The following is a 24,614-nucleotide window of genomic DNA, read 5'->3' as shown; positions in this document are numbered from 1 at the left end:
CTCTCTGCCTGCAAACCCGACAACGGGATAATTTTGCAATGAATCTGAATCACAAAGATCGCTGTCAATAAACCAACCAACAAACCTGCATTTATAATAAATGAAGCAAAATAAAATAAAAATCCGAGCACCGAGATTGATGACAAAGGAAAAGAAAAACTGACATGTGGGAATAAATAAATAAAAAAGAGTGCAGATATTATACTGCATGGCTGCTAAAAAATGTATTAGCATTTTTATTAGAGCTACTGCTATCTTTTGGGTTTTGTTTTGGCACATTCTCAGGAGGTATGAACTCTTCATTTAATGTAACGAGAGATTTACATGCAAGCGCTAATCTTTTATCTTTTACAACAATTACATGTTGAAGAAAATATCTTCCAAGCGATGTCAGCTTGAGTGACATGTGAGCACCCCTCTATAAGCATCTGTTACAGAAATTCTATTACTGAAAGTCTGTCACACTTTAAAATTGGAACAAACGTTGTAGGAGACCAAGAGAGTTAAAATGTTACGATGCTTTGGGGAGGGGGTGTTTTCCACTACTATCACAGAGAGCCCATATATATATATATATATATATATATATATATATGCAAATTATAAACAATAGCACATTGCTTGATGGTTTACAAAATTCACACATTTGCAAAATGCTTTGGGAACAGAGCACTAAGTAGTGTTCCTGTGAAAACAGAAGTGGAATAAATTAGCATTCTCTAGATTGGTGGATTGCTTTGGGGCTCCCTTATTTTCTTGTTTTCAGCAAGAACGTGTAGAAAGATCTCTCTCATTTCAAAGAAATGTGACTTCCCAATAATATTACATGTGCTTATGCAAGGGGGATGAAAGAGATCATTATTACCTCTTCCAGATGAGCTACCATCACCATATATATATATTTTTTAAAACCTATGAAAACTCCAGTCCTTTTAGGAGGCAAGATGTGCAGACACTGTTTGTTTCATGCAAAACTAGCCTGCTCCTGCATTTCAGTGTTTTTAGCCAATGAATGAGGGTCATAGGAATGATACACATTTAATGAAGCAGAGCTAGCCCATTAAGAAAAAGAGGAGAATGACACATTCATGGTTTGGAAGAACTTCCCTGTTCATTTTTAATCATTGGGTGATCTAAACACGGGGGGGACCCCGCTATAAATAAGTCAGAAATTAGATTATTTTAACAAACAAAAAAAATCCTATGGGAAACGTCATTTTAAACAATTCCTGCTCTCTGGCACCATCTGGTGTTGCATGTTTAAAACACATTCACTTCTTTGTTTCTTTACAAATGTAGCTGAGTCCCATGTTTCTTTGTGTTCTCTCTCCCCCCCACCCCCAAGTAGTGGTTGCTATAGAAATAGGGTTGCTATAGTTGCCTTTTTTTAGGAAACCCCCAAACACGATTTTTTGGGTTTACTTGCCAACGATCCAGGACAAGCCTTCTGGAAATCCCCCCCACCCCCCAGACATCACTTCTGCCTTTGAAATCCTGGCAATACCTGGGGAAATCTGGACGTGTGGCAGCCCCAAGATTTTAGTGTAGTTATGATTGGGCAGTGGTGTCCGGAGATAATGAGTGAGTGTAGGACAGCCCTGCAATGTAGTTCAGTATTGCTATCCAATTGGCTTCATTTCAAAAAGGAAATTGAAAGGACCACAGAAAAGAACTGCATACTTCAACTGGTGAGTGGATACTAGGCCAACCCTGACGGAAACCAGCCATCACAAATGGTGCACAGCATAGAAAAAAGACACAGAGAGACAGCAGTATTTTCAGGGTGGAGGGCAGCTCATCCGAACTTCTCTCCTCTCCGGTAATTTTATTATCCTTTGTCTATCAGCCTGCATGGCCGTCTGCCAATGTCTCACGTTACATCGCCCGATCATGGCTTTACAACACCCATCACCATATAAAGTAATTACTGCCCAGAGGGAACACAACTCCATATAAGGTCAATACACTCAATACACTGCAAGGCACAGACATGCCGGTCACCGAGGTCAGCGAGGCACCAGGCGGCACTTACAAGCCTCTGCCATGGCTTTATGACTCCCACACAACCCACTGAGAAGCAATGGATTTGTACACCTAGCATGGAAGTTTGTCAGAGGGTAGGCCTACCTAGTCTAGCCCTCAGCAGTTATCAGGTGCCTAGTCACCTGATCTACCAGCTCTGTCCTGTTCTAATCAATTCCCCCACTTCAGAAAAAATCCTGTGGTCACCCACAAACCTAAGAAAAGCCCTGCTGGATCAAACCAAAGACTCATCTAACCCATCATTCTGTCTTTACAGTAGCCAAACAGATGCCTATGGGAAGCCCACCTGTAAGACACGAACACAAAAGCTTGTGGTAAAAATTATTTCAAAATACAAATGTTCCATTAAGTTCCCTGGAAGGGCTGGTAGTAGTTGAAGTCCCAACAACTTTTGGAAAGCCACAAGTTCCCCATATTTGCATTAAAAAAACATCAAAACCTAATGGACTATGCAGAATTGGACAAAATGACAGGAAGGATTCGAAACCTGCGGGATCAGAGATTTACAGAAGATTGGAAGAAGTATGTGAATTATTTGAAGAGCAACTGTAATCAACAAATTACGCTAGTAGGACTACAAGAAGTTTTGTAAGGAGAAATATATGAAGTGTTATAAAGTAGAAAAAGATAGAGATATTGCTTATGAGTTTGAAATATAATAGGGAAGATAAGAAATGCATACTGAGAGATTAGATAAGAAAATTTTCAGACAGGATTGATGGAAATCAAAAATTTGAATTAGATGTTAAAGTATGTTTAATTACTGTTGAAAATGATATGTTAAAAAAACTAATAAAAAATTATATTAAAAAACAACAACATCAAAACCATTATTGTTTCAAAACACTGTGGATTATAGTTTGCATGGTTGTGCCACTGCTATCTCATTAACTAATTTCAGAGAATGTTGATCCTTGTTTTCTTTCCTCCCAAAGAGTAAGATTTAGATGGCACTGAATGAGGCTGTTTTCACACAAGTTTTCCTCTGGGACAAATAGGCAAGTAGGAGCTGTTCCCAGGAGTGATCAGATATGCACAAAGCAAAAGCCATTGCTTTAAAAAAAATAAAAAATTAAATGTTCATTTCATAGAAGGGCTTTAAATGTGCATTTCATTCCTGGCTGATCTAAGAATGCCTTAATTATTCCAGATTAGACATGTGCAAAAATAAAGACAACAGATAAAAGGTAATGTTTAATAAAGCAAAATCAACCAAAACCACGAGGCTGGGGGGTGGGCGTAGTCAAGTTAACCACATCAGGCAAGAAAACAGGAGTTTTTACGGTTTCTTTAAAAAAAAAGGCAGCAATCATAGGCTGAACTTTCTGCAGGTGAGGTACAACATGGGGGGAGGGGGGCTGTGCATGGTGGTCACATGCAAAAATGTAATTTTGCTGACCATGCCCCTGATGGCTGTGCACTCAGTGTTACTGAGAAAGGGGCAGTATGTGTTGGAGGGGGAGTTCCAGCTGGTAGCAGAGGACAATGTGACTCCAGGAGACATAGGTGTAAAAACCCAAACTAAAACAAAGACTTTATTACTAAACATGCCCCCTAACAGTATGGGCCCTATGTCCACAGACCCTCCAAGTGCCCCTATTTTCCAGGGACAGTCCCGGATTTACAGAAGCTTCTGTACAGAAGCTTCTCAGTTTCTTATTTGATCCCAGAATGTCCCACTTTTACTTAGGACATCCCTATTTTCATTGGATAAATGTTGCAGGGTGTGGAATTATCCAACCCCAGAGCAATCTGAAGGCAGCCCTGTATAGTGAACGGTTTCTAAAAAAAAAAAGTTTAATGTTTTATTTTTTATATATGTTGTAAGACACCCGATGTGGTTGGGGGAAGCCTGTCAGATGGGTGGAGTATAAATAGGAAAATGATGATGGAATTGGACGTCCCTATTTTCGTCAGAGAAATGTTGGAGGCTGTGTGTCCAGGTCTCCCATGCTTTCAGGAACCCAGGATACAGGGCATGCTGTACATGCAGACGATTCCTTATAAGGTCCTTCTCACAAATATCACAAGGGGCCATGGCCAAAAGATGACTCAAAATCAGGTGCATGGCACAGACCGCTTCACTCCCTGCACAAATTCACTGAATGCATGAGGTTTGTAGGAACAGTTCAAGAGATGAGGGGATAATCTATGAAATAAGATTGGGTAGCCTTACCATCAAAGCCAGAGCAGAGCTCTTCTTAATTCCAAAAGCGCCACCGTGGCACACATTTAGCATTTGTCGTGGCCACAGGTCAAGACTTCCTCAGAAGCCGAGTCCTTCAGCAACTGCAGCTCGAAGGAGATGGGTTCGTACTGCAGTCCATTCCATGTGGATGCACAGACATTGCGGTCTGCTCCCTGTGTCCTGAACCCTGAGTGGCAGGTTCCCAGACACCTGAGGAGATCAAGAGAGCCCTGAAGAGTGATCCCCACAGCCAAAAACCCCATTACCTCAAAGAAACCAAGTTATAGAAGGAGGCACCGATCGTTTAGTCAGGAGACAACAGTTAGATAACGAGGCCATCGGTCTATGACTACTTACCCCAGTCTATGACTACTTACCCTCATAGGAGAGCTGGATGAGGCCTTTTCAATGGTGGCATCCATGCAGTAGAATTCTCTCCCCAGAGAAGCTCACCTGGTACTTCCCTTACGGTCTTTTTAGCAGCAGGGAAAACCTATTTTCTGTTTCTAGGACCTTTTGATACGTTTTAGCTTTAAGCTGTTTTTATTCTCTGGGACTTGTTGTTGTACTCCAGTATTCTTTTGAATTTTAAAATGTTGCAAGTTGTCCCAAGAACCCTGTTATAAATCCTGCAAATTGATAAATAAATAATCTTGCAGACGGGACCATTACTCATTCCGGCAAAGCCAGCAATCTGAACAGCTGGCCCATAGTGTGCTATCTGAGTAACACATTTGTTACAAGATGTTAGGCCTTACTTATACAATTAAAACTGAGTGGTCATTATTCTAAAATAATAACCAGTAGATAAATAAACCAGGAATTTCAGGGTATTACAACACATTCCCTTACTCACTTAATTGGCTCATTCGTAGGATACTGTATCTGCATACTAAATTGCATCCACCAGAGATAGCATTTCTGGCATTGTTTACCCAGTTATTTGCTCACCCCAAACAGTCAAACAACATCTGAGGGCCACAGGTTTCCCCATCCCTGGCTTATCCTGTTACTTATCCCAGGGTGAAACAGGAGCCTCTCATCTTGTAAGGAGGACTTTTTTGGTATTAATATTTTTATATCTTGTTAGGAGGACTTGACTCTCAAAAGATAAATACAGGACTGATTCATACATGCCTCTACAATACTCAATATAACACAGAATTCAGTTGCTTCTGACTGAACATGTGATCATTCGTTCAAGTGGATTTTGGGTTAAGTGATATATAACATGCATGAGATTCTTCATCTCAGGGTTCTAGGTTAGAGCCCCACGTCGGGCAAGAGATTCCTGCATTGCAGTGAGTTGGAATAGATAAGACTTGTGGTCCCATCCAACTCTACAGTTCTAAGATTCTGCAACAGAAGCCGCTGCATCTGGCTTCTGCATATGAGGCCAGTTTCACACATGCAAGTCATCCTTTAATTGAGTTCTTATTCTAGGATGCTCGATCACATTGAAGAGCCCTTTGAGGTGTGGATCACACAGCTCATTTCATAAAAGGAAGCACAGATAAAGACTGTGTAGATATTGGGTTCAGTGTTTGGCACTGAAAGAAATTTCATGAAATCAAACTCATTCTGAGGAAACACTCCGCATCTCATTGATACAGTGGTACCTCAGGTTACATACGCTTCAGGTTACACACTCCGCTAACCCAGAAATAGTGCTTCAGGTTAAGAACTTTGCATCAGGATAAGAACAGAAATCGGGCTCTGGCGGCGCGGCGGCAGCAGGAGGCCCCATTCGCTAAAGTGGTGCTTCAGGTTAAGAACAGTTTCAGGTTAAGAACGGACCTTCGGAACAAATTAAGTACAGGTACTACTGTATGTGCCTTTGCACCTCAGCCCTGACAAAAAAAAGCATGTAAGAAATGTTTAAACATTTGCACTTATGTAGGAAGCTTAGAACGCTGCTTTTAGTCTTGTCAGAGCTAGAAATACGTGATACATTTTAGTCCAATTCTGAAGAGTAAATATTTTACTTGTTGTAAAAGTAAATATGAACTGACAGTACAAATGTAATTATTACTCTGTTGGGGGACTTGTTATTTCTCATTCCTTTGACCATTCTATTTTGAAGATACCTTTTAAAGCCTTTGCTTTGCAGGAGTCAAATCAATGGTATATGTTATCAAGAGGAAAGTACGCAGAGAGACAGCACAGTCTTCCGATTCATTTTATCGCACTTGCATTCTAAAATGCCATAATTATGGCTAATTTTGCCTTTCAAGCCCCAGCATGACTCATGCCTAGAGACAATGGATTTTACATTTTGCCAGATAGACCTGACAATTATATTTTAAAACATTTATTTTTACACCTTTAATAAAAGATAACCCTCCAAGTTAATATTCCGTCGCCACTGGGTATTAAAATTGTGTGCTGCTAAAGTGCCACCTACTGTATCATCAGGAACAATACATGGCATGATAATGTGAGTCTTGCTCATAAGTTTTGGAAGCCAACACACACTCTTAGTTGTGTGTAGGATTAAGAACTGTGCAATTTGCTCCCAGAAGTCTCCCAGCCATAGGCTCGACAAAACAATCATGTGACTTATGGGATTGTCAGTGCAGTCTGCTCAAGCTCTGGGAGCAATTGCACACTTTCTGAGATTTGTGCATGCATTCTGTGCCTTATTTTAAGTACTCTTCTCACTTCTAAAATAATTACAGTGTTACTGAATATTCTAGGTATTAATTGCACTGATTCCTCATAGCTGTGGGACCAGGAGTAAAGCACTGGTAATACAACTTTGATGTATTACCTTTGACTACTTTTTCTGAGAAAGACAGCTCCAGTTCTGTGAGCTGTTATGGATAACTTTTGCTAGGTTTTCAGGAAACTGGATAGAGGATGTTAAGTCATATCCTTTATTAATTAGCATTTGTGAGAAGCTGTTTCTGAAGGAAGCCTATGGTCTGCTTAAAAAAAGAAAACATACAGTAGGGGTGTGGCCCTCCAGGTGCTATTGGACTACAACTCCTACAACCCCCAACTATAGGCCATGCTGACTGAGGATGATGGGAACTGGAGTTCAATGGCCTCTGGAGGGCCCCAGGTTCCCCATCCCTGTCATGGGGCAAGAGACCACATACAGGACAGCAGTATGCTTATGTGGAACAAACCCTGTGGTGCTGTTCCTTTCCTTTCTGCCATGTGCGTCTGCAGCCTATGCACTGTTATGAAAAATAAAAGGTCTGGATGCACCTGCCCTAACAAACCTCTCAGATTCGAGCGCCAGAGCTCAAAAAGACTGAGTGCAGATAGAGAAGGTGGAAAAAACATCCCTTAACAGGCTGTTTCCTTCTGGCATGCAGGCCTCTGACTGTCCTGGCATACTGCCTTCGCATGGATGCCAAGGGAACATGGGTGGGTGGATGTAAAGAATCTGTAATGCCCTATAAGGAGAAAGACCACACTCCCTGGTGTTCGTTCTGTGGCAGTGTCAGCAATATACATTGAGTTATTCCAGGAGCAGTCTAAGTCTAAGTTATCGTTCTTGTCTAAAGTTCATTTAAAGGTGGTTTGCCACCAGTGATATTTTGCACCTTCCTTCCAGGACCAAGTTTCAGAAAAGATCTGCCACTTTAGCAGGGCAAATTATAACTCAATGATCTCTTGGCACACCGAAAACATGTTATAAGCAAATAAATGAACCAACGGTGACAACATACCAACAGGAAGCGGAAGTCAGTGTGCCAAAGACAGTAGGATATTTCTCAGGATACATGACTGAATGTAAGGCAATGTTGTCTCGTGCTATGTAGATGCTTGTTTATACATGATAGGCACCTGCCCTTACATGTGTGCACACTAAGCTGTTCAATTATTGCTACAGCAATGTGATTCAAGATGCAATGGTAGAGTTGGTGGGTAGACTAAGTCTAGTAGTATGCAATAGTAAGGAAGCCTGAGGGAACTCCAAGATTTGAAGAAATACGTAAAATACTGGATTGCTATTGTCAAGCATAGAGTGACTGTTGTGGAATGGAAAGAATAGAAAACCAAGCTGGAAGAAGGGTTGCAATGGAGCAGGGTGGGGAACTTTGGCCCTCCAGATGCTGCAGAACTGCATGAATTCCAGCAAGCATGGCTTAATGGCCAGGGGTGGTGGCCGTTGTCATTTAGCATCTGGAAGACCAAAGTCCCAACATCTGCAGTGCAGCATCGTGTAGAACAGGGGTCTGAAACCTTTCAGACAAAAAGAGCCACTTGGACCCGTTTCCGAAGAAAAAAACTGGGAGCCGCAAAACTCGTCATTATAAAAAAAACTTTTTTGTCACTTTTTTATTATTTCTTTGTTTGACCCCTCAGAATTACTTCTCCTCATAGAAATAAACGTTAAATTAACAAGTTACCTTTTTGTGTGTGTGTGTTCTTCACTCCCCTTCAAAACAGTGACCAGCGCACATGCCCCCTTTCAATGCAGTGACCAGCGTACACGCCCCTTACAATGTAGCGGGTGGGTGGGCGGGAAGGTGACATTGGGACGGAACGTGACTAACGCACGCCCCGCCCCATGCGACGTGACGTCACAGCCAGTACAGTGCCCACCACACTGGGGAGTGTCGGGGCGCACAATGCGCCTCCTCCCCTCGCTAGTATCCGCCCCGGAGCCGCGGCAAAGGTGTAAAAGAACCACATGCGGCTCCGGAGCCGCGGGTTGCTGACCCCTGGTGTAGAAGGACACAGATGTAAGAGGGAACAGGAGCTTTCTGCACTGCAACGTTTTGTTGTAGGTCCTATTAGTTACCGTGTAACTTAAAATGTTTTCTGGCCGCTGAAGGGAGCTATTTCACCTAGACTCGTCACAGGCTCCTAAGAACAGCAACAGAAATGCCAGAGAGTTGGGGAGAGTCTTTGAGATTACAGTCTGTGTCTCCCCAGCCACTCCCTTGCCTACTTTACCAACAAGAAAAAAAGCAAAGGAACAAGATACCCCATCTGCATATAGGACACCATAATAACCAATGCAGGTATATGCACATTGGGAAAAGGTGGATAATCCTGATCGGGGAATCAGTGATGAGAGACCCGAGTCTCATTTCGAAAACAAAACCTAGGCGATCGAAGCTCACGTGGCAGCTTCTCCACAGCTGTCCATCTATTTACGGAGATCCGTCAGTCATTCCAGCTCTTCCTTTCCTCCAACTCCGTATAGCAAACTTATTTCCCCCAAACCATAATTCTTTCCCCACCCAAAAAAGCAGCTTCTTCCTTTCTCCACCGCCCACCAAATGAACCCTTTTTGGCACGACCCCGTATCTAGCCCTCCCAGCGCTGTACGGTCCTCCCCCCGCCAGGTGCCGCTCTCCGCAAACCTCTCCTCTTTCCCGCCGCGGGCGTTGCAGAGTCGTCTACCCGCAACGCCTGATCCTGATTTGAATAAGTGGTGACGTGTGCGTCGGCGAGCCGCGCGAGTCCCGCAGCTCCGAGAAGCCGCGAGAGCAGGGAGCGCTTGACGCGGGGGTCAGAGCGTGTGAGAGTTGCGGGCCCGGCGGAGCAGGCAGCACCAGAGGCAACCCCATCACCCCGCAAGGACCCCCCCCGGGTCCTCACCCGAGGCCCATTTGCTGGCAGTGGCGCAGCAGCCCCCCTCCGCTTCGTGTCATTCCGGGGAGCTGAGGGGAAGGAGCGGGACAAGACCCCGGGCCGAGCCTGCCTTCCGAAATGTCGACCAAGAATTTCCGCGTCAGCGACGGCGACTGGATCTGCCCGGACAAAAAGTGAGCGGAGGAGGAGGAGGCAGCGAAGGGAGAAAGGCCGGGCGGGCGAGGGAGAGGCCTGGGGCGGGACGCGGGTAGCAGTGAGGCCTCGGCCCCCGTGGTGTCGCGGAGGCCGGGGAAGCGGGCGGAGGGAGCGCGCTTTTCTCTCTCACACACACACGCCGCTTTCCTGGGGAACGGAGAGGTAGGCCGCTGCTGCTGCTGCTGGGCCCGCTTTCCCTCAGCCCCTTTAATGGTCCTTTTGTCCAGCGGCGAGGCGGGGAGAGGGATGGATGGAGAAACGCGCGTCTTCGCTTTGCCCGTTGTTGTTGCCGTTGGCGCCGGTCGTCCTCCTGAGCTGCTTCGTTTCCCCCTGCAGAATATTCCTGTCTGCGGGTGAAAACCCGGGAGTGGGGAGTTTCCGGCCGTTCATTTGTTTGTTTATTGAGTTTGTATCCCACCTTTCTTCTAACGTTCGGCCTCATTGCAAGGGCCAGGGTTGTAGTGAGTGAGAGCACACGCTCCAACATCATCATCATTATTATTAATATCCCGCCCATCTGGCTGGGTTTCCCCAGTCACTCTGGGCAGCTCCCAACAGAACATTAATAATAATTATAAGAATAAAGTGATAAAACATTTATCCCATGAAAATAGGGACAGCCCAATTCCATAATGATCATTTTTGATATTTATACCCCGCACATCTGACTGGGTTGCCCTAGCCACTCTGGGCGGCTTTGAACATATATAAAAACATAATGAAACTTTTTTTTAAAAAAAGAACACTTCCCTATACAGAATTGCCTTCAGGCAGCTCAGGAGTCAGAAAACTGCATGCTCTTCAACATTTCTCCAATGCTAATAGGACATCCCTAAGGAAATGGCGTTTCCGTGTGCTGCGCTGGCTCGCCAGATGCAGCTTTGTCACGCTGGCCACGTGACCCGGAAGTGTCTCCGGACAGCGCTGGCCCCTGGCCTCTTGAGTGAGATGGGCGCACAACCCCAGAGTCTGTCAAGACTGGCCCGTACGGGCAGGGGTACCTTTACCTTTTAAGGAAATGTAGGACATTCTGGGATCAAATCAGAAACTGGGACAGCTTCTCTAAATCAGGGATGTCCCTGAAAAACTTGGAGGGTCTGCAGTGAAAATAGAGACATCCCCACCAACATTTTTCCACTGAAAATAGATGTCCTATGGAAAAGTGGAACATTCCAGGATCAAGTCAGAAATCCGGGACACTTGGAGGATCTGTGAGAGGGAGATAGACTTTGAAATTTTCTCCACGCAATGTGTAATTCTGTACATCTTTTATCACATGCCCCCTTTTTCTTACTCATCTCTTTTTTCTTTTGCACTGCCATTCTGGCAAAGCAAGGTCAGCTGAGTTCAGTGGGGTTTAGGCTCAATGTGTGGGGTTGCTGCCTCATAGTGGACGCTTTTCTGTTCGAAATGTGCTGCATTGCCTTTTGAAGCAAAGCAGCTATGTTTGCTATGAGGGATGCATGGGATGTTCTGTGGATGTTTTTTGACAATTGTTTTTGGAAACCTGGCAGCCTTAAATTGCCATAGCACTAAAAGTTATGGGGTAACGACAATCATAATGTCTGCAGAAATGAAAGATAAATGTGCCAATCTCTGTTGGAACAAGTTCAAATTATTACATTTTTGAGTCTCATGCTGGAACTAGCTAAAATACCATGTAGTAGTGAGCAAGCTAAGAACTTGAAAAGGCATTGGTGGGAAACTATATTGTTCAGCTGTTTGCACATTTTTATCACTCATTGTATGTGTTTCAGATAGTATTTTTAAAAGCCAGTGAATTCTAAACACTTAACATGTACTGGTATAAAACATATAAAATTGAGTCATTGGCCGTGTTTATGCATTGCTGAGCCATGTTTTGTTTTAAACATGGCTTGTTCAACAAACTACAGATCACCTCACCAGTGAGGAAACAAGCTCCACCTTTTTCTTTTTGCTTGCTTTCAGCTGCTTTCACTGGGTTCACGTATAATGCCTAGCATTTGTTAAAACAGCCCTGGTCCATAAACCAACAACAAATCAGTTCTTTGGTTGTTCTTGAATATTTCCACCACACTTGCCATCTTTTCCTGCCACACCAGTGTAGTGTTTTGAGAACCACGGACTACTCTTGGAGTCCTTTAACTTTGGCAGTTTAGGCTGCCGCTGATTGCAGCTGGAGTCCAGCAACATCTGAGCATCACAGGTTCCTTATCACTGAGCTAAAACATGCCAGCTATGAAGCATTTTTAATATATACAAAGCTTCTGAAAGCCCTGTTGCCCAAGTGCCTTATTTAGAAGATGACCATTATCTTGCCAGAGGTAGTACAAACTCAGTTTCAGTAACGGTGTTACTACTGAAATGTTTAGGTATAAAGTCACACAGTTGTAATGTTTCTAGTGAGTTATTAACATACTGTGTTGCATACCTTTTGCATGGGAGAAGAATATTCAAAAAGTTAATGAGGTGCAAGCAACATGAATATCTTAAGACTGACACTATATTTGTATTTAGAAATTTAGTTTTAAAATGTAGACTGCAATCCTAAGCATACTAACTGGGGGAAAATCCCATTAAACTCGGTAGAACTTTAAAGTTATTGTTTAATATCATGTTTAGAAAAAATGGTTCTTCAGTCATGTTTCCTTTTTTTGAAGGTGTGGAAACGTTAACTTTGCTAGAAGAACCAGCTGCAACAGATGTGGTCGAGGTAATTATAAGTTATGGTTCTTTTGAGAGGGAAATTTATTGCAGAAACTCCAATTTATAATAAATTGTCTGAATCTTGTTAACCTTTCAGAAAAAACCACAGAGGCCAAGATGATGAAAGCTGGGGGAACTGAGATAGGGAAGACACTTGCTGAAAAAAGCCGTGGTCTATTCAGTGCTAATGATTGGCAGTGTAAAACGTACGTTTATCCTAAAGCTCTAGTTCATTTCTAATTTCTATTCAATGTGTGCTTTTTCTCTTTTAATATCTAATTGTCTATTTTTAGCTGTCTGTTTTTCTTCCTTTTCTTTATTATCCTCATGTATTTCCTACTTTTTATGCAAACCAATCATACGTATGTTTACTCAGAAGTAAGTCCCAGTGTGCGCATAGGATTCCAGTGTTATGCTTGTGCTACTGCCATATTATTTACAACCACATGCATTATAAAAATATTAAAACATTAAAAATTCAACTATAAATCCTTTAGTTGGCAGCACTAAATATTTTAATTTCCTCTTCATTCTTAAGCACTCTTTTTGCAATTCATATTGGAAAATAAAATTGACCTAAAGGTTTTCATATAGCCTGAGATAAAAGTGCAGCCATGTGATGCCTATTGAAAGTCAACTTTCTGAATTTATAAACATTTATTTGTATTAGTAATTTAGTCTGAATTAAGTGGCATCAGTTGATTGGCATCTGTTTCTCTTCTCCTTTCCCTTATTTCACTGACATCATATGGGAACTGCATAATTGCACTACAATTTGTATGTGGTAGAAGAGTATTTCCCCAAACTTCATTTTGCTGACCCGCAAAAAGAAATCAGTTTGGCTGCCTGCTGACTCGAATTACAGGGCTTTGCTTTCTTTTTCTTAATTGTACTTTGTTCAGATGTCATCCAAGTATGAAAATAGGTTTGTTGTGTATGTTGTTGGAACTGTTTTCACTACACAAAATAAGTCTTCACCAATCTATCTGCTATAAAAGGAGATCATTGTTGTCAGTTCTGTATTTTGATAAAAAGTTGTTTAAATATCAGTGATATTCACTATTGTATACTTAAAGTATTTTGGAAGTAATAAAATGATTCCTGTAGGTCTCAAAAATGGGTTTTAAAATTTGAGGTATTGACTAGTTTAATTTCTTAATTTTTGAACCAATGTCGTTCCGGTATTTAAACTGTCAATCATATGTTTTTCTTCCCAAAGATGTGGCAACGTTAACTGGGCCAGGAGATCAGAATGCAATATGTGCAACACTCCAAAATATGCCAAACTTGAGGAAAGGACAGGTATTTGTTTCAAATTATCTAAAATAATGTTTTTAGAGATACAGCACATGCAACCACGTTTCTTCTTCCTTTGTGAGCAGCTTTTGTGATAAAGCAATGTTGAACTTTGGGAACTGTTGGCTTGGAACCAAAAGCATTCCACACATTGCTTAATTTTGTTTCTGCTTTAGCAATTTTCTCTGGGGTTGTGGCAATTTGAAGTTAAGTTTCTGAGAGATTTGGGTGTGTCCTGGAAAGAAAATGAAAATCTGCTGAAAGGGCACCAAAACCATTATGGTAGACCATAATGGTGAAATAAGAGATCCCAGAACTTCTTCAAGAGTTACTGAGATTTCCAGACATCTTACTTCACATGTTGAGAGAACATAGGTGAAGGGACTTGGCCTTGTTCTCAGCCCCCTTGTGTTGCTAATAACTAGTCCCTTGAGATCTTTGTGTTAAGCTGGTTTTGGTTCTGTATGCTACATTATAACGCTTGTCAATAAGTTAGCTTAATGTGCACACACACAACAAAAGGCCTTTGTCCCTCTGCCATACATAGCAAATACCACCGCTACATTGATCTGCGTGTTTTGTCAATCACCTCTTCCCAGCTCCATCAATGCTTAGCACATGCCCTTCCTCTGCCACCTCTCAGCACTAAGGAGTGCTCAGTATGAGAGTTACCGCTCCTCTCTACCATTGTATCCTTGCCTCTTGCAGACCGTGTGGAGTAGGAAGGTGCAAGCACTCTGCAGAATGTAAGTGCTTGAGCTTTGAATACTGCCTCAAATTGAGAGGTGCGAGAGAGGAGGAAACTTCTTCCTAACTTCAAAGGAAATGGGTGGCTGAAATGACTGCCACAGAGATGGACAAAGCAGCTGTGGAAGGGAGTCTCCAAGTTCCAAGTGCAGGAAGAAAGCAGATGTCTTCATGGTCCTGTGCTTCATGGAAAAATCCTCTCTCCACCACCTAGTCAGTTTTGCTCAAGCATTTCTCAGTTCTTGGGAGTGCTCAGCATGTGGGAAGCAACCATCACTATCTACTGAGTAGAGCACGTGCATATGCAACTCTTTGATCCAGTTGACTTTGGCTAGAAGTGACATGTACTTACTGGTAGAGGCAGCAGCAGCAATTACACTGATCACAACTTAACACTGAATGGTATTAGACAAGCTTGGAAAAATTGGCACTGAGACTAAGTGACCTCTCTACTCTCTGCTGTAGAAAGAAACAATGTATAGTCTTCTGTGTCCTTATGTTTGCTTTTTGACATTTCTGAAACTTCTTTTTGCAGGATATGGAGGGGGCTTTAATGAAAGAGAGAATGTTGAATACATAGAACGTGAAGAGTCAGATGGGGAATATGATGAGGTAGGCAGTATGTACCTGGTGAATGTGTATGTAATTGTCAAGACTGAGTACAGGCAACCGAGGAGTGCATAAAGCCAAAACCGTGCATAGTCAAAACACATGGATTCAATGGCAGGTGGGATTGCCAAAGCCTTTTTTCCCAGGCACCTGTCCCCTTTATAATTTTTCTCTTAAAAATTGCCAAGCACATAAAGCCAAATGAGTGCAACTTAAATGTGCATAAGTTATGTATATAGCAGTAAGCTTCGTCCAAGTACTTAAAAGTAGTTCTGTAGATGTGGGTTGTACAGGCAACCCCTGATTTGCCTGGGGGTTGTGTTCCTGGCACCTGCGTGTTTTTGGGGTGCGTGTAAGCCCGCTCCGCCTCCTTTTCTGGCTGCTTCTGGGTTGCTGCAATGTTCTTATGTATGATCATGCATGCATTGAACAACAGTACACTCTCTTATGAATACAATGCGACCTCTTGCAGTTTGGCCGCAAAAAGAAAAAATACAGAGGGAAGCCTGTTGGTCCTGCATCTATCCTAAAGGAAGTTGAAGATAAGGAATCTGAAGGAGAAGGAGAAGAAGAGGAGGATGAGGATGGAGATCTGTCGAAGTATAAGTTGGATGAGGTAGAACCATTCTTCTGTCTTGTTTCCTTCTTGGCTAAATTCACACAGCTAAACCTTGATTTGACTGCTGTTCAGAACTCTTAGATGGCTAATGTGAGTGAACTAGCAATTTGGGAATTCATCCATTCTCTTGGTGCCTTCTCCCTGTGTTCACTGGCAAACAACAAAGAAGGCACGGTTTTCCTTGCCCCTCCATAAAGAAAGAAGAAAATACTGAATCCAGTTTTGGAGTTGGCTATATTCCAAGACAGCTATAAAAATAAATATATTGGGGAGGTGTTAAGTATGACAACATGTGCAAATTTTAAAAGTACTGCCTTTATCAAGAAGGTTCCTTCTCGGTATAGTTGCAGTGAACTCATTGGGATCAACAGTACCCCACAAGGTAAAATATATACAGTGGGCGCTCGGATTGCAAATGTGATCCATGCGGGATGCACGTTCGCAACCCGCAGTGGCGCATCTGCGCACGTGCGGGTTGCAATTTGGCGCTTCTGTGCATGCGCAAAGCACAATTTAGCATTTCTGTGCATGCGCGACCGCCGAAACCTGGAAGTAACCCGTTCCGGTACTTCTGGGTTTCGGCGGTCTGTAACCCAAAAAAAGGCAACCTGAAGCATCTGTAACCCGAGGTATGACTGTAAATCTATGAGAACAGTGTGTGGGGTCTACCTGACCCTACAGTTTTTTAAACATTAAAAAACAACATATTATGCCATTAACATGTATGCAACCATAATGGTTACAGAAATCAGCAAAGCAATAACCATTAGTTGTAAGTTAGCTGTAACAATAACACATAGATTGCACTCATACACATGTTATTCAAGTCCCCTATGGCAACCGCCACATTTCACAACTGCAGGAGTATGAAAGAAAATGGTTACATGAAAGGTTGACTACCGTTGAGATGATACCTGCACTTGCTCTTGGTGTGAGCAGTGGCAAGCTCTACCAGTTCTTAGACTGCCTTTCTCAACATCTCAGGCAAGTTGGCTATAATTTAGAAGCAGGTTCCTACAGGAGGTGGCAGTTCTTCACATAACCAGGTACTAACCTGTATGCCAAATTGGCATAGGATAATATATGCTACAGGAAAAGGAAGCAGAGCCAGATGTGACCCCCTCGTATTGAATTAGTAAAGACAGCTCCTTAGGGTTATGCATGTGTCACATATGCACAAATGTGTGTGCATGCATGCACAGTAGCCAGCTGAAATATCCAGTTTTGACAACGGGCAAATACAGATTTGAGAAATCTGAGAAATATATTTGAGAATATATGAGAAATGCTTTTCTTAGAAAATTAATTTTTCCCTCAAGAGAAATTTGTATGTTTCAATTTTTTAACCACATTTTTCATCCTCAAATGAACTAGGAGCAACACACATTCAGTTATTCCACTTCATCTTCACACCTCTGTGACCTAAGTTAGGTTTCAGACGCCACCTGGTCTTCGAGTTGCCATATTTCCAAAAGTGAAAATCCAGACGAGAGTTGTTTAGCCTTTTTTTGTTTTAGCATACGTGAATCTGTTTACACATCGCCATCCTCTCTACCCAAGTGCCGCGTGGCTCTTCAGATGCCACTGCAGCCCCCTGTTCTTCTGCTGCCGTTGTGGAGTGGCTGCACGTGGCAGGTGGCAGGCTGAAGGTGACATTGTGTGCGCTCTCCCCCCAGCGCCATGGGTAGACCGTGAAGTCACTGAAGCCCAGGCTGGTGGGGATGGGCAGCAGCAGTGAGGCGGGGCCGTCGCTGCCTCCATGGGGTGTCTTGACAGGGGTGGTCTTGATGTCTCCCGGGTACAGGACAACGGGCGTAGAAGGGCCCGACTGCTTGGGCATCCTGCACTACTACTTGCAGGGAAGTAGGCAGAACTCTGCAGCTGCAGTTTCTTTCCACACACGGTTTGTCACCCAAAAGTGGCCACAACCCTGACCGCCAAACTTTGTTGCCATTTTCCAAGTCCGATTCCTAGATGTGTCAAGGTTTTCCCGGACATATGGCAGCTGTAGCTGGTCTGTTTCATGGCCAAGTAAGGATTCCATCCAGGTTTCCCTGGACTCAGGCTGAAGTTTATTTTATTTATTTTATAAATAAAGGTAAGTATGTAGCAAGTTGTTTAACTGCACCGTGTTACATTATTTTGAGGCAGGACAAAGATACATACACCGTATAAATGAAATAGTTTTCCAAATGCTTTGTTTCTAACAAAAATAACTTGTTGGGGTTTTTTTCAGGATGAAGATGAAGAAGATGCAGATCTCTCAAAATATAATCTTGATGCTAGCGAGGAAGAAGATTCCACCAAGAAGAAATCTACAACTAGGCGCAGCCGTTCCAAGTCTCGATCTTCTCGTTCACGATCTTCATCTCGCTCATCCTCCCACTCAAGCTCAAGGTCTAGGTCCAGGTAAACGGGTACAGGTCAAGGGTAACGCCAGACAAAATGTCAGTATCTAACTTTCTTTATTTACATCTCTTTTGTGATTGATTTTTTTTACTTTTTATTTTTCACGGTTTGAGTTAAGCTAATAAATCTTACATAGCTAGCCTGCACAGGTAGTCTGTGCTTAAACTGAGAAAATTGCAGGTGCTCACTATAAATGTCAGGGTACGTGTTAGTGTAATAGACAGTGTAAGTGAACATTTTCTTACTGACCAAGTAAACTGTAGCTTATAATTTTAATTTCATATCTCTAAACAAACAGGGTTTCTCTGTCACTCTTGCTGGTTAGGTTTGTGGTGGCACCAAATATTTGATACCAGTTTTTTGCTTCATCAGAAGTACTCTTATATGCTACATTTCCATGGTGTATCAGTTGCAGGAAATGCTCTATGAACCCTGGCAAATACAACCATTCTTTGGTGACTTATAGCCTGGATAATCCAGCTAACAATGGTTATTTTTCCCCAGCACTTTGTATTCTCTGTGTTGGAGATCACCTTATGTAGCCACTGTCCTGTATATAGAATAATACTATTGAGAGAAGATAATTCTACATAATTATTGCAGAACATCGAATAAATTAAAATATTTAATTTGTCAGTTTGCTGGTTGAAACTTTGGAGAAATGTAGTTTGGTACATAATTTTTGAAGTTGTTGACACTCATATGCCATTTGGGTGCTAGTTAAGCCACAAATGCAATTTTAATGTCAAATGTGTTTCCTAGTGGTTATGTTCTTTGAGAGTAAACTCCTAGCAGGCAATAAAAAATGTTTCCCAAGTGGAATTGAAATTTTTAGACAAACTTCTTCATTAATATGGAACAGTCCTACGGGAACACGTCTTAATTTGGGAATTGTGGAATCCACTGTGCCTCCATGTTTGGCTTATACATACATGCCAGGCTTCTTGAACTGCCCCTTCCTGAAAACAGTTTGAAAAATAATTGTAGAATGTTCACTGGTCTATTAGAATAAGTCTTTAACTCTTGCCTTCAGAGCATCCTAGCGTTTATTTTTTGACACAAATATAACATTGGAAGTTGGCTTCTTTACATTATTTACAATATCTGGTTTTCAGTTTTGAGCCAAATATTTGTTACTAACTTTTAATGTTTAAAAGTAAAATTTTAGAATTTTTTGTATATGCAGCTTATACACTGAGGTTAATAACTGATGATATTCTTAACATTTTAAGGTAACTTAATATTTTATCTTTTATTGATCAGGATCCAAAGAACCCCGAAAGCCCCTGAGGGCCTTATGCTTGTATTTCTTTCCCTTTCACTCCCTTTTTACTAAGTGGCAAACTGCTTTTAAAACTGTAGAATGTTTAAAAACCAGCTTGTGACATTGTATGGAAGTTAGGTATTCAAAGCAAAAATCTGTTCAACTAGCTTAGCACATTCTGCTTCTGTTAGCTCAAAGCAGCTTTTTGGATCCTGACCAACCACTTATTAAATGCTGTGAAGGAAATAAAAATTACTTTCGCTTCCAATACAAATTACACGGAAGAGTAGATTTCCATTTGATTCTTAAATTTTTATTCACAAAAAAATTAAAACCCTTCATGTTGTTTCAGGTCAAGAAGCTCTTCCAGCTCAAGGTCAAGATCTCATTCCACTTCCAGAGAACGTTCTAGATCTCGTGGGTCGAAATCAAGGTGAATGAGGTAGCAACCTCTCTGCTTGTCAGAGAGAGAGAGAGAGAGAGGCGAAAAGATCACCAGAAATTACTGTTTTATTTTGAATATTTTGTTCTCACATATAATTTTGTTCAGTGCAATAACAATAGTAATAGTAATGAACTTGTTAAATTGTTGTGTCATAAATATACTTCACTGATGTAAAAGGCTTTAAAAACGTACCAGTCCTCTTTTCTGAGAAATCTCAATCAACAGAGCCCAATTTCTCTCTTTCATAGACAGCACAAAGAGACAGGGGTCTATGTAGTTATGGACCTCACAAAACTTGCCCAAAACAGAGTGGGAAATCCAGTTGGGAATATTGAATATGTGCACTGGTCTCCCTCAGACTGCCCTGATATTTTGTGTGTGTCCATAAGCACTGGGGGGGAGATAAAGGGTTGTATTCTATGACACAGGAAGAGCATTGGCTTATGCTATACAGAATGTAGCAGCCAAATTGTTCACAGGAGCAAATGTTAGTCCTTTACTGTGAGAGCTGCACCGGTTGGCTATTTATTACCAGACAGGTTTAAGGTTTTTGTGTTCATTCACAACTTGAGTTCAAAATACTTTGAAGACCACTTAATTCCTTCTGCTCCACCTTGATCACTGAAATAGTCTGATGGGGCACTTTTGGTGGTTCCCCACGCCCCTGAGGTTCAATTGACCTTTACCAGGAACTGAACCTTGAATGTGATAGCCCGTGTATCCTGTGGAGTTCCCGCCATATAAAAGTCCATCAGGAGTCATCCCTGCTTTCTTTCAGACCCTTGTAACAGCCTTCTACCAATCCTTTCTTACTGATACTTTTACTGTTGAGTACTGTGCTTTATGTTGTATACTACCTTGTTATATTTTCTGTGAAGCTATGGTTTATAAAGTAAATGAAATACAATGTGTGAGAGCCAATGCAGTGTGCAGTCGCATGTGCCTATGCAATGCGACTTCTGTATGTATATAAGATTATTGTGGCCGTACAGTCTTCCTAATGACTATACTTGTTTTCAAAGGTCTGTGAAATGCATAGTTATGTAAAATGTCTAAAGTAATGCCTCAGCCTTTTTCTTAATGTAGGGAATGTGAAAATGTTCATTTCTCACTTTGGACTTAAATTGTTTGCTGTTGCTGAGAAGCAACAATTGCATAAAGCTGAATAATTGCTTCTGCATTGGTCTTGATCTTTATATGATCAGTTCTGGTCAGTCTGTGAGTAATTTGCCCACAATCCCATATTGAGAAGCTCTTAAGGCAGAATTCTTATTGGCACAGCAGTAAGTATTTATGTCCTAATATAATTTCATTTTACATTTGCAGAGTGTGTCCTAGATTGGATATATATGTAGTAGATTGTTGCAACCTCGTTATTTATGCTAGGATTAAATCTGATTTATTTCTTAATAAAGATCCAGCTCCAGATCCGTCAGGGGTTCTTCAACCCCAAGAAAAAGATCTTACTCAAGCTCTCGCTCATCATCTTCCCCCGAGAGAAGCAGAAAGAGAAGCCGATCTAGATCTTCATCTGGTGATCGCAAAAAAAGGCGAACGAAATCACTGTCACCTGAAAGGTTTGGGTTTCTGTAGAATAAGAATGGTTCTTTAAATGTTAACTGTGGAAGGGCTAGAAAAGGAACAGTATGTTTAAGTATTGTGTGTTTGAAGATAGCTGTTTTCATTTTTGTAGATACCATTTATCCCAGGTGATGCCATTTCTTTTAAAAGATGGTCAAACTTGTTAGTTAAATTTTTTCATATATCTACTTCTCACAAATAAATCAGGAAAAAAAATGTTTTTAAAGTCCTGAAGCACTCTTAGATTTTTTCTAGATTACAAATGAAGGTATTATTACCTAAAAGTTCTATATTGATGTGAACTGTGGAATGCAGTTATGATACAGAGATGAAGTCCAAATAATTGCGTTCCCAGTTCATATATTCCCCATTTTCTTTCTCCTTCCCAATTCCCCCTCCCCAATGAAAATCACTGCAATTCAAACTTACTTGTTTGCATGCTTTCTTCCATCTTTTATCTTGCAGACACCGAAGGTCATCATCTGGATCTTCTCATTCTGGATCCCGTACAAGTTCTAAAAAGAAATAATATATTAAAACTCAAACACACACGAAATAGTCCACTGCATGAGACATTTTTAAGAAGTTGGTGTCTTACTTGGTCAGAAGTGCTAAATCCTGCTAGTAGAGATGCATGTTTAATGGAAAACTGCAGCTATTTTAATTCATGAAACAAAATGTAATGAAATATTTTAAGCCATAAATTGCCTCCAGAAAGGTGAGTAGCATGACTTTTTTTTTCTAAGTGCCTGCCCCTTCTTGATTTGACTGGTTTGTTACTTCCCAGTTCTAAGACTAATTTTGTTGAAGAACTTTCTATGTTATGCTGCCATTCTGATCTGTCATTTAGCCTTCACGTTTGCTAGTCACAAAACTACCAAGGTGACAGTTCATTTGATGTTAATATGCACTCTGGTTTCTAAACTGGTCCCGGCCACTCCTTCCCCACCCCCAGCCATTCCTGCAAGGATCACAAAAGCTACTGTAGTATATCTTCAGGTGCAAATCAAGAGATACTTCAGAGAGAGAACTGCCTTCCATAAGCAAGTGTTGTGCTTTCTAAGTGAAAATAAATCAAACTAGAAGACAATTACTCTTTCAGTAGACAGGATCAAAGTAGGCATGTAAGCTACCTTGTGTTGCTTCTTAGATAGGCAGCCAGAAACAAAACTTGGTTACAATTTTGCCCTGATGCTCCATCTGTGAGTACTTTCTGGTGGCATGTAACTTCCTAAGTTTCTGGCAGCCACATCCTGGCTAATCAATAGCTCTGTTTTTGCTGCAGCACAAAAAATATATGCACAGCATCTAAAGGAATGTGTAATTTTCCTTCCTACTGGAGCTTTTCAGGCATCTCTCTCTGTCCCTTCCCCAAAAAGCTGTTCCTGAAGTACTCTCTTGAGTCATTCAATTTTAGTACCAGACCTGGACGCTGGTGTGCCTTCTCCCCCTCCACCCTCCATCACATGCATGGAATCTTTGGTTCATGCTAGAAATTGGGCCGCTAGTGTATATTAAGATACAATTAAGTACAGGCAATGGCCTTTTTGCGCACAAAGTACAAACGTGTGGGTGTACATCGGTGCAACCAGGAAGTGGCCAGGAAAGGGTGTGGGGCAGGGACGTAATGGGCTTACACACACTCCGCTGATGCAAGCAGGGGTCAGGAACTCAGTCCCCATGCAAAACAGTTGTGCCCTGTACTAAGATCCAAAGCGCTCAGATTTTGTGAAATGTTTTCCAAATGTGTAGAAATGTAATAACAAAATCAGTTTCTTCTAAGTCAGTAAAATTCAATTTACACTAGAAAACTATATATTTATAACTCTCCCAGAAAACACTGTGACTCTTCTAAAGTATAAATGCTTACTTAAACAAATCACAAATCATCGCATATCTTTTTGGATGACTGTAACTTTATGGCTTAAAATGCTTCATTAAATTTGTTTTACTAGCAAATATTTGTTAAATACTGACCATTCTTAAGCTCCGTTTGCTTGGGAGAAATGTGTCTTCAGTGAGATCCCAAGGTAAGTATGTTAAGGAAGCTTAGTGGTTCTAGGAAAGAAGCTTACTTGTATATTGGATCATCTGCATTTTAAAGCAAACTGCACAACAACAAATGGAGCAGAACTTGTCTTTATTTTATTTTTATTTTATGAACATCTTAATTTTTTTGGACTGATCAAAGACAAAGTAAAATGGTTTTGCTGTAGAAATATTTTGGATAAATTTTGCAGGAAAAAAATGCCCTGTAATCCTGTGTTGCTTTCTCTTAGGTATCTTTTCTTTTTCTTTTCTCTCTTCCTTTTTGCTAAGCATAGCTTAGGTTGCACAAGAACAAATAGTCTTTGTAACTGTGCCTCTGACTTCTTGAAAGTCTGTCTAAAAGTGTGAAAATCAGATTTGCTAGATACTACATGTTAATTTAGTTATTCTTGTGCTTTGTATTCTGAAGTATTGTACCTAACAAGTTCTTAAACTCAGCAAATTATAGGTTAGAGATGACTGGGAAAATTATGGGTTTCATTTGGCTTGGATTAAAATGTACTGGTTTGTTCTATGACGATACAATTCTGTAGACATATGTAAATAAAGCATGTCAATCAAAGATGAAGTGTGCATATACTTGAGTTTTAAGTAACACCTGTCTGAATAATTTCAAAAATATTGAATATTCTGCAGGTTAGTTCCATTTTGCATTCATATGGGTCTATTCTGAGTATTTATTTAGTTGGTTAAGATCAGAGAGATGTGTTATTTACACTCCTTGCCTTGCCTCCTGTGCCTCTACAGTGGATTAACTAGCTAACTTTCAGCAAAGCTCATCTTCCAAAACTGAAAGAGGTCTGTAAGAGATTGCATCATAGTAACCACCAGCAATAGCAGAGTTCTTAACCTATGCTGCATGGTGTTATCATTTAGAAATGCTTGCCTTCTATTGTTAAGACTTAAAAAAAATTACTTAGTG

General features: G+C 41.3%; 1 protein-coding gene and 1 long non-coding RNA gene across 2 annotated transcripts; one reads left to right on the top strand and one right to left on the bottom strand.

Annotated features, from left to right (window-relative positions):
• Nucleotides 1-4,140: 4,140 nt before the first annotated feature.
• LOC309371738 lies at nt 4,141-9,583 on the bottom strand. The gene is made up of 3 exons (XR_014169268.1): nt 9,316-9,583; nt 4,609-4,860; nt 4,141-4,441 (listed from the first exon to the last, which is right to left on the bottom strand). It is a non-coding gene; the product is annotated as an uncharacterized lncRNA (long non-coding RNA).
• A 181-nt stretch (nt 9,584-9,764) lies between these two features.
• Nucleotides 9,765-24,254, top strand: ZRANB2 (zinc finger RANBP2-type containing 2). Its single transcript, XM_081914678.1, has 10 exons — nt 9,765-9,963; nt 12,628-12,680; nt 12,771-12,879; nt 13,893-13,975; nt 15,252-15,328; nt 15,798-15,941; nt 18,181-18,353; nt 19,970-20,050; nt 21,478-21,639; nt 22,109-24,254. Exons 1-10 carry the CDS (start codon nt 9,908-9,910, stop codon nt 22,170-22,172), a joined length of 1,002 nt encoding a protein of 333 aa, XP_081770804.1. The 5' UTR covers nt 9,765-9,907; the 3' UTR covers nt 22,173-24,254.
• Nucleotides 24,255-24,614: the final 360 nt, after the last annotated feature.

This window comes from Podarcis melisellensis (assembly GCF_964234715.1).
Source record: "Podarcis melisellensis genome assembly, chromosome: 6".
Taxonomy (NCBI): domain Eukaryota; kingdom Metazoa; phylum Chordata; class Lepidosauria; order Squamata; family Lacertidae; genus Podarcis; species Podarcis melisellensis.
The sequence above is the reverse complement of the archived record's forward strand: the minus strand, read 5'-3'. Positions and strand labels throughout refer to the sequence as shown.